General features: G+C 47.9%; 1 protein-coding gene across 1 annotated transcript; it reads right to left on the reverse strand.

Moving 5' to 3' along the window:
- Positions 1–482: 482 nt before the first annotated feature.
- On the reverse strand, positions 483–9,864 carry LOC121838076. Its single transcript, XM_042294095.1, has 11 exons — positions 9,238–9,864; positions 7,202–7,373; positions 6,975–7,058; positions 6,555–6,900; positions 6,053–6,464; positions 4,216–4,380; positions 3,836–4,022; positions 2,426–2,668; positions 912–1,083; positions 712–857; positions 483–655 (listed from the first exon to the last, which is right to left on the reverse strand). Exons 1-11 carry the CDS (start codon positions 9,568–9,570, stop codon positions 483–485), a joined length of 2,433 nt encoding a protein of 810 aa, XP_042150029.1. The 5' UTR covers positions 9,571–9,864.
- Between the last annotated feature and the right edge of the window lie 393 nt (positions 9,865–10,257).

Below are 10,257 nucleotides of genomic sequence, written 5' to 3' on the forward strand. Positions count from 1 at the left end.
TTCAAGTTCCTGCACAATGTACTGTCAGGGAAAAATGATATGCAAACAGAGGAGCGCGTGGCTTGCGGTACAGGTTGCGCTGCCTGGAAGTGAGCCTAGGGGCGAAGGTGCGTGGCCTACTCCGATATGTTTATGCTCTCCGCTTGGCGCTCCCTAAGCTTCATCAGTGCGTCTCTTAGTGCACTGAAAGCTACCACCTCTATCTTTGCTCGCTCCGAGAGAGTGCGCGCTTTAGCTGCTACAAGCAGCAAGCTTCCTTGTGCCGCATGCGCCGAGTGAGCAAAGATAGTGGTGATAGCTTTCAGTGCACTAAGAGGCGCACTGCTGAAGCTTGGGGAGTGCCGAGCGAAGGGCGTAAACTCATCGGGTAGGCCATGCACCCTCGCCCCTAGGCTCGCTTCCAGGCGGCGCAGCTTGTACCGCAAGCCACGCGCTCTTCTGTTCGCATTTGATTTTTCCCCGACGGTACATGTTCCTTCAGCTTAGCAGTTGAACCGGGAACGGTGGTTAGAGATGAGCAGGTCCTTGTTGGGGCGTTCATATCCACTGGACAGAGTTGGGGGAGCCTCGACACAGTTGGCCTTTCGTGCAGCTCGGTACGACGGGTAGTGGCAATTGAGGGCGAGGGTTTCCTTCATGAGCTCTTGTACATAGGCTGAAATTAAGACTAGATGTTAGAAGCTGGTAGTTGTACTCGTTTTGACATCTTACCGTATGTGCAGGGCCCTTTCATGGGAGATGCAATTGGCCTCTTTGTTTGTTTAGGCCGCTTGACCAGGAACCTTTTTTTGCCTTCCTTAGTAGTCGCCTGTGGCCTGTCGCTGTTTTCGTTGAAATGCAGCGCTGCCACAAAGACTCTGAAAAGTTAAGACTTTAGCGGGCACATGCAAACAATTGGTTAGCTTGCATACCTTGCCTGCATGCTCTCGTAACCGAAGTGTGTCGACTTCGGTGCGAACTGGTTCACAGTGCTGTGAAAGCACTCAGTTGCGTAGGTTTGCGCTGAGGTTGAGAGCTGCGGGATGTCCTTCAGCAGTGGCTTTGACAGCACGATGCTCTTTAGCTTGTCGTGTGCCTGAAGTCCTGGATAAAGTAGGACACTTGTATTACAGACTGTGTGGTTTCAAATCTGCTATTACAACAATAACACTAAGGCTCATAAGAAAAAGTAGTAGTTTTGTGTAATTAAATTAAAAATATATGATATCCAGAGGTTAATAAAAGGGTTAGAGCTGATGAGAAAAGATTAAATTGGGTAAGTTTAATAGGCTGCTACCAGTCCTGCTTACTGCCCGTGTTTATGATGCCTAGATTTTTTTATCGAATAGACCAAGCGATGCCGATTTTAATTTTGCAAAGGCATGATGCACCAAATCGTCATGCTTGGTTGACTCGTGTGCCCGAACATGTAAGTACAGGTCCCAGCGGTCCGTATAAACACCGCGCGGTAACGATGCACGCGGAAGAAAGCTGAAGCTACCACCTATCGGCTCACTCCCCTCTACCAGCAGTCATAGGTTCTTCCCTGGCTGCCACACGGACTAACCAGTATAGAGAGCCAGTAAACTTGCCACATTCATAATCAGACACCTTGAAACTAAGAACCAGTACAACAACTTGGTTGAAATTGTTAAAGAATTCAACCTGAGGCCAATTCAAAAGTTTTATGTGTGATCAAATTGCGGTTCCACTAGAAAAGGCACACCAGGGCCCGTTTGCTTGAAGCGCTAACTATGGCTACAAGTTGACTGCAGTACCTAGGCGAGGGATTTTGAAATCACGCGACTGGCTCGGTAGAGATGCGGGGAAACATGGCAGTGCCCCGGTGAGTTAGCGCTGCTCGCTTTGGAACTAATATGTCGTTGTAGCTGCAGTATCGGGTGCGTTAATCAGCAACGAATGGTGCAGGAGCCTTCACTTTGCCTTACCTCACTTAAATCACAAAGCATGAGCAATGACCTTGCCACATTTTTTAGTCTTTCCATTCTGGCCATTTCTAAGCCTAAATGAATGCGATAATTGTCAGCATGGCAACGTCTTTGGAAAACGGATTGCTTTGACTGAATCGGCCGGGTATTCATACCACACAAAAGCAGACAGCGTCGCAGCAGACCTTTTTCTAAATACCCAAGCATTGAGGAGAACGCTGAAAGTGTAATTCTATGGTCCACGAGCGCTGGTCTTCCTCTTATAAACGATTCAAAGTAAATAATCATAAGGCTTTGACAAGCATGCGTGCAAGGCAAAATTTGTTTTAGACTTGTGGGCAGACCAGCATGTCTGCCCACATCTCATTGCGCAATGTGTGGCACTGCTATCGGCCGGACCTGTTTGTTTGCAAACATGAGTTGGTGTATACTTCACAGCATCACTTGGTATGAAACACTAACATGTCAACACTGTTAATATGCTGTGGTCTACTTGCCCTCAGGAAGCCACTTTTTCTTCCCCAGGTCTCCGTGCTGGCACCTTGGATACAGGGGGTCGGCATGTTCGTGCAAGTCAGCCACGTGTCCCACCAGGGAAGTCCACTTAGGAAGGATCTCCTCTGGCGCTCCATCGCTGGATTCCGCACACCAATAGAGGTGCTTGACAGTTGCCTGCACCCAGTCTTGGAGTCCCACAAGGGATTTGAGTTTCCCAGCTGAGACCATGCGTTTCTTGATGCCTGAAAAATGAAGCATTGTATTCATTCTGCTAAGCACCAAGCTTACATTGCCAGAAACAACAGCTTGACAAAATAAAGAGTTCATAATTATGAACACCAAAAACAAGAAAAACCCAATCCTGCCCCATTTTCTCAAGTATAAAAAAAACATGGCGATACCTCACTCTAGGACACTTTACTTTTTAGACGCTTTCGTCGAGTGTAAAGTTTGTGCCTGCTGTCTTCGATGCTGCGCAAATAGTTACGGGACGGAAGAAACATCAAAACCCAAGCAGTTTGGGCTCCAAGTCGGCATGCGCATGGCCTGGTGAGCGAGATCGTTCCCAACCGCTCTGGGGACGCCACCTCGCCCAACCTTGCCAACCGCGACCGGACCCTGAGGCCGAAAGGCTCTGGCACAGCCAGGAACGGCACCGAGGTTGGAGCTCCTCTTTCTGCCTAGCATGCAGTGCTCAGAGCTATCGGCGTCTGTCCTTGCACTGAAGGCTCTAGGGACTCCTTCGGACACGAAGGTCCTATTTCGCGAGGCCTGGACAAGGGCCGCTTTACCGAGCAGATTTGCTATATGTCGCTCACATAGTTTGACAATAAAAGCTTGCGGTTCTTCTCTGGAGAAAATATTGCGGGCGACCACACGGACTGCTCTCCGCCGCCGCCGAGGGTGGCTGCCGCCATGTTCTCAGCTGTTCGCTTGCTCCCAGAGCGGGTGCCTTCCCATAATCCTCCCCGATCCAAATTGCGATGCAACCTCCATTTACATGTTTTGAATAAATGTGCATTCGCCATCTCAATCCACCTCTGTCTAGCGACTTGAATGCGATGCGCTCTCCTACTGTATTGTTTGTTTACATCACCGCATTGAATGCGACAACTGGATTCGATGCGACTAAGCCGCATTCATGTAAACACGGCTTATGTTTCAGCTTATATTGTACTGCAGCGAAAACTAGAAGCGCAAGCTCATGGCCTTGGCAGCTGCTCCTGCTGCACGAGAGCTTGTGCCGCCGAGCAGTTGCCATACAGCAAGGAGCTCCCGCTTGTAGCCTTTCCTGCAGTACAACATACGCAGAAACAAAGTATAGTGACAGGCAAGGGTAGGAGTGTTCTGCAATTAAATGTTTTTTTTTGTTTTTGCATAACCTGGAACCCCGATTACTTATGGCTCACCTTTTGCAACGTGCCAGCAGTCGAACATGTGCCGAATCTGGGGGTACCACTTGGCAAGGAATGACTTGATCATGGAGTGGCGATCAGTGATGATTCCTCCCACAGTCAATCCATTGGCTTCACAAATCAGTAGAGTCCTTTTCAGGCCCTCGAGCTCCATTGCCCAGCTGCCCTTCGTTTCGTTGGACTGAAGTGACAAATAAAACATTGCATTATCACACCGAACATGAAGTATCCAGAGCGAAGTCAACTAGAGCTGTTGAATGAGACAACCCATGTCTGAAACAAGTTGTTTTCGCCATTCATTTTCAGTTAATTACAGAAATGTTTCATTCCAGAAGAACAGAAGCATCAGAACATTTATAGCAGGGGAAATTTACCTGCACTGTTTCCACATGGAGAACCTTCTTCGTTGACACGTCGACGACGGTGTACGTTCCATATTTTGCTGAGTGCCCGGGGGAGTCTGACCGCCCATCACCAGCGAGGACCAGTTCTCGTCCACTTGCTTGCTCGAAGAGCTCGTTTTGTTTCCTGTTCCACACCTGGAAGTTTATTTGCAAAGACTTTTGTAAACAAACATAAATCCTGAACATGCTTTTCATTTCACCTATAAGTATACTGCAAGCTTCTTTTCTTTATGTGAACGTCCATGGAAGTTCAGCATTTAAGTTTGAATCCCAGTAAATGCGATCAAAGCATTGACAAATTGTAATTCGTCTTTCTTTATTTTCAAAATGAGGGGATGAAATGCTCCGAGTCGTGAGTATAAATATTGAAGGCACATATGCACTACTAGGTAGATTGGCAAAACACTTTTTTACTTTCTATTATCTATGCAAGGGCTAGTTGATGAATAGCTTTTGACATTTTCCGTATTGAAACTCAAGAAGCATAGTTTTGCACTTATTTAGGTCGCATACACCCCTGCCTGTTCAGGTCTTGTTCCCCTCGTAGCAATCAACAAGGACAGTTTGGCTGCCGAGGAGCCGCCTTCTCAAGAGCGGGCTCGTTTTTTTAACCTTGAAGAAATGCCACCCCGTATAAAAAATAGAGTACTCGCCGATTAATCTTTACGATCGGCCTGGGAAACATTTATTTTTGATTCTTTTACTTATTCCCCAAATCAAAATCTGCCCTTTACACTGTACACTTATCCAGTAGGTGCAATCAGTCACGAAGCAGGAGAATAAGAACTAATTAAAAACGTTGCCTCCACGTTTAGAAACACATAGGGCGACAATTCACCCACATGGAATGCGGCGAGTCTTCGAGCTTGAAGTATGTGCCATGAACCCTGTATATACTTGCTTGGTTGGTACCTTTCCACCCCAGGAGTGTGGTAAAAATAGGTGCAGAGGAACAGAGGACATCTCAGCTCTCCCTATTTACAATATTTTCCAGCACATAAGTTGTTTCTTTCCTCAAATTCGTGTCACTGCATCTTACACAGAGGTGCGACTTACACCGCTTTTTTTGCAAGTATAAGCCATAGCTGTGCAAGGCCGTATCAAAGTTACAACAAAGGAGAATCGGCAGAGCCTGTAGTTTGTATGGCATCGCACAGACCTAGATCCATTAGATGTAGCCTCGGGTGCTGCAGTGTATTGAATCGTACAGACCTAGATCCATTAGATGTGGCCTTCGGGTCGGCGGATCAGCTTTTCCTTACAATTGGAACCTTGGCAATATGCCGGCTTCCAGCAGAGCTTACAGCCGGCCATATCAGAACAAATTTCCCACGGTAGTTCGCAAGAACATTGAAGCTGGCTCTTACTTGTGCTTATATTACAATATACATATGACAGCTTATCAATGCAGTTTTGCCTTGCGGCCCGTATAAAGATGTGCCACCTATAGACGTTTGCAAGTACGGCCTCGGGCCGCCGCCACCTTGCCCAGTTGGAGTGCACTTGGGCGCATTAAATTCGATTACGATGCCTCACTAAGGTGTCGTAATCAGACTATGGCCGCGCCCAAGCACAACCCAACTCGGCAAGATGGAGGCACCCTGAAGACGCACTTGCAAACATGTATATATCAAGCTTTTTGTAAAAACAGCCGTTTATAGGAGTGTGTGACTTGTAGACAGAAACATATGGTGCTTCCTACGCATGTACTACACCATTCAGGATCCCATAGGAGTGCTGAGCCTGAAATATTGGCACCTAAAATAAACCTCTCACAGGAAAGGAAAAGCTTGAAAACGTGCCATACCTGTCTGATCGCTGGTAGAAGGAAGGCACCCTGAATCTTAAAGTATGTCTCGTACGATAAACAGGGCACGCCCATCTGGTGGAGGAGCCTTAGCACTTTTTTGACGATGCTCCCAGAGAAGAGCGTTGCTGCAGCTAGGAGCACATCGCCCAGGGCCCTCCTATTCACTGATGGTTGGCTGGTCCAGGTGTGTTGGTGGCCATTGTTGCACATTCTGTGCACCCGGAGACATGTCCCTCTGATCTTCTTCTCTGTGATGCGGCACAGTGCAGTGCACTCGGGACAATTACCTAGTAGCTCGTCCAAACAAGACTCGAAAACAATAAACTTTCGTTCCGAGACGTAGTCGATGCTTTTGCTGCTCTCATGCTGACTGAGTGCGCTGTCAGATGCAGTGTTCTGCTGTGCATCCCTGGAATAAAAAAAGAAAAGAAAAAAGCAACCTCTTACACACCCTCTCATACTCGTCACTAAAGATGACATATATCTGACTGATACCAACCTCAGAAAGCCGGTGTCGGACATCATCATGAGGAAGCTAGCGTCAGAGGGGAGGTATAGGCTGTCTGCTTCCACGTGTGGCTCTGGCAGCTCCGTGGGACACTCTTCAACAGACTCTTCCTGGCCTGCACTGGGCAGCTCATTGTTTATTGTTGGCAGCTGTGGTGGGTCCGGTGGTGGAGCTGGTTGTCTGCGCACTGGCGGCTGCGGCGACAGAGTCAGCCCTTCAGGCAACATCCAATCCAATGGAGCCTGGGGGACATGATTTGGTGAGGAGCATCGTGGTGTCACGAGGACAGGATTCGTTTGGGACTTTCGTGATGAAGTCTTCAAGGTGACTTGTATGCCTGTGCCATCATAACGTGTTACAACGATCTGAACAATGCTGCCTTCTGTGAAATTTCTTCTTGCAGATACATACCTCGATTTCTGTAGATGCCCGAGGTCTGCGTAGCAGCGTTCCGAAGGTCAGGTTGAGCCTGTTTGGCATTACTGATGGAGGGGGCTGTTCACAGCAGAGGAAATAAAGTGTCTTTCAAAACAAAATCATCCTTGGCTCATGTAATCAGCAATAGGCTAGATTACCCTAATTTGGCAGAATTCAGTACTAAAATATGTCAGCCGAGTAGTTTCAATTGGCGCACATACCTGAGCTCGAACAAGGTTCTTCGATGCCAGCATTTGCATCATGCATTGGTTCATGTCCAGAGTCAGGACCTTGCTCAGTGTCGTCACCAGAAGGGGTTGACGATGTGCTGACTTCTTCAGCGATGAGTGTGGCCTTTGCTTGTGCCGGTGCCTCCAGCAATTCAGCAATTATCTATAAATGATAGGCATAAAAACTTACAACATGCAAAACAAACACACTGTCAATATGCTGCTAACACCCAGGTTCTGCTCAAATGAGGGTGACTGGCCCAAGCCCTTATCTTCGTTAGGCTCATGTCACTCTGTGTACCCTCCTCATCTTGACTTTGCTTGAACTGGTAAGCAAATCACACCGTTAAGTGCACAGTCATGAACACTAAGATGAAACGGTCGAATGACGACCGAGGTTAATTAGTGGCCTTGCCTCGAGTCGAGAAATTGAACAACACTTGTAATAACCTCTTGATTGGGGTGCAATTGTCATAAATGGCCAGCTGGTGTTCTTAGTGAACTTTATAAATAAACACCACATTCCGCGAGACTAAGACAGAGTAATTCAGCAAAAGATTTTGCAGTGTTTATTTTTGTTCTAAATTGGCATGCGTTTAGCAGCATCTATTTTTGGCACTAGAATTGATTTTTGCTGCAATTTAATTCCATACACCACCAGGTTTTTAGGCATTCTCGGCACTTGTCGACGTGAAGCATTACTGCGAGCATGTATTCAATGTATGGGAAGAACATAGACGAAACAAGATCTTATAAACCGGCACACTGTTTACAAAAAAGCCTGCATTTGCCCACACCAGGTGTGGGGACTGTGTGAACGCAGAAACCGAATTCACGTGAAGTGAAGCCTCTGCGCCTGCGCAGTGCCGTCAAGAGTGCCACCGCAGCTGCGTGACGTCAGGGCCGCGTGTTGGTCTATAACTAAGATATCGTCATAGTAATCAGAAATATAAACAAGGGGTGGAAATATGTACCATAACAAGGTTCTCATTAAAAAAAACTGCAGCGCTCTTTTTCATTTATTTTCCGCAGTTGAGAGAAACTGCCTTCCAGGTTAACACTGAACAGATGAAGCGACAGCAGCTTGACCACCTCATCAGGGAGAGCAGACCAGAGAGGAAAATGAGTTTTCCAAAACAGAATGATGTATACAGGCACACTTTTCTAAATGGCGTGGCACTCATACTGTGAGTACCCTATTCCGAAATTCAACAGCATCTCCTTATGCGCCACAATGAAGAATAGCACATGCTCAAGATGCCGCGGAGTTTGCACATCCTGCTCAAGCTCGGAATATACCCGCTGCAAACCAAAAGGAAGTATGTAGATCATCAATTAACCACATTCTCCCAGGAATGGTTCAGCTCGGTCCTATGTGCCATTTTCAGGTAGCCCAAATCAAAATTCGATATTTATTGGTTTATGCCAAATTTCTCAAATTAAAATTAGCTGGCATTTATCAGTAGTAATAAAGATAAATACCAGCCTTCACAACTGAGCCAAAGGTGCCGGCGCAAGCTCGTAGCTTCAAAGCAAGTTTCTAGCAAATGAGCCCGAAAACCGAGTGCCATCGCCGCAGCTACTATACTCCGTTTCACCTTATGTTGTACCGCAACGAAGGCAAGAATCGCGAGCTCACAGCGTAGGCAGCTGCCTACGCTGTGAGCTCGCAGGAAAGGCTACAAGCTCGAGCTTGTAGCCTTTCCTGCGGTACATCATAACGTGAAACAGAGTATAGCTGCAGTCTCGCCATGTACACGATACCGACAGTGGAGCACCTGCGATTGGCGGCAACCTTTCGTCCGGCTAAGGGCACGATAGCGAACACGGATATAGTACACACTTACCCTGCGCGACGCTGCTAGCGAAAACGCGATCTCGGCGTTTCTCCGCGCTCGTCCTCAAAGGCGAGTTAGCAGGCTTGCGCTAACAGCGTCGCGCAATGTACTACACTAATCTCACGACCACTCGCATTCGTGCTTTCCTCTCAGAAACAAGCAGAAAAATATTTTAGTAACTGCGCTCACCTCTTTCCGTCGCCGTTTTTCCACGGCGCCGCTGTGCCGCTCTCGCTTGCGTTTTCGCGTGAAGAGCGATGGCACCACGTCAGGCTTCAAATAGGCCTGTTTTACAGGCAAGCCCAGACTTTGCAGTAACTTCGGGCTCGTCTTGTAGTCCTCGTCTTCGAAGTGCTCCGTGCAAAGACAATCGCCTTTGGCGGGCTTCCATGTTGGCTGGGAAGGACGGGCCGCGCGAATCCACAGCTTCCGCAACGTGGGCTCACTCGGAAACTTGTGCGCAGGCCTGCCGCTGTAACATACGCTGTTCGAGCAGTCTTGTGCAGCGCAGTACCGCGGCATAATTATTGAAGAAACTGGATCAGAATGAGGAACACTCGGCGCGGTTCTCCATTAGGACTGCAGCGGGACAACCGAGTCTGCCAAGGAGCGAGAGGTCTGTGACGTCAGTTCCGCTAGGGCTCCTCCGCGGTGGCGTCAATCGCACCGGCGGCTTCCGGCCGACGGATTGCTCGAACGCGGCTCTTCAATCAAAGAAATATAATAATCCGATCACCATCCCTTGGTATGGTCTTGATTTTTAGGTATAGTAACGTCCCGGGCAGCTCGTCCGGGGCTTATTTTGAAAAGTTCAGATATCGGTTCAGTATCCCTTTAAAGAAACGTAGGAAGTCGGCGCCTATAATGGGACGAGTTACCTCAGCGACTAGAAACACGCGGTGGAGGTCAATATCGAGTGTGAGCGATCTTTCTCCGAATGTTGCGATGGAGGAACCATTTGCAGCCTGAAGTGACGGACAACTTTGGCGGTGTCGGCGGTCCTCTGCACTTGGAGGAAGTACACTAATCTCCGCTCCTGTTTCGATTAAGAAATACACTTTTGTGTTTTTCTCCGTAATAAAAAAGACGGCTGATATGAAGTACCAGTACATTTGCCGTCTTTAATGCGTGGTTTGGAAGTTTCCCTGTTCAGCGCAGGGAGGAATGCAGCAGCGGGCTTGCTCTCCAAATTTTTGGTGGTACCAGCAG

The sequence above is a fragment of the Ixodes scapularis genome, unplaced genomic scaffold, assembly GCF_016920785.2.
Source record: "Ixodes scapularis isolate PalLabHiFi unplaced genomic scaffold, ASM1692078v2 PGA_scaffold5__190_contigs__length_132052651, whole genome shotgun sequence".
NCBI lineage: Eukaryota > Metazoa > Arthropoda > Arachnida > Ixodida > Ixodidae > Ixodes > Ixodes scapularis.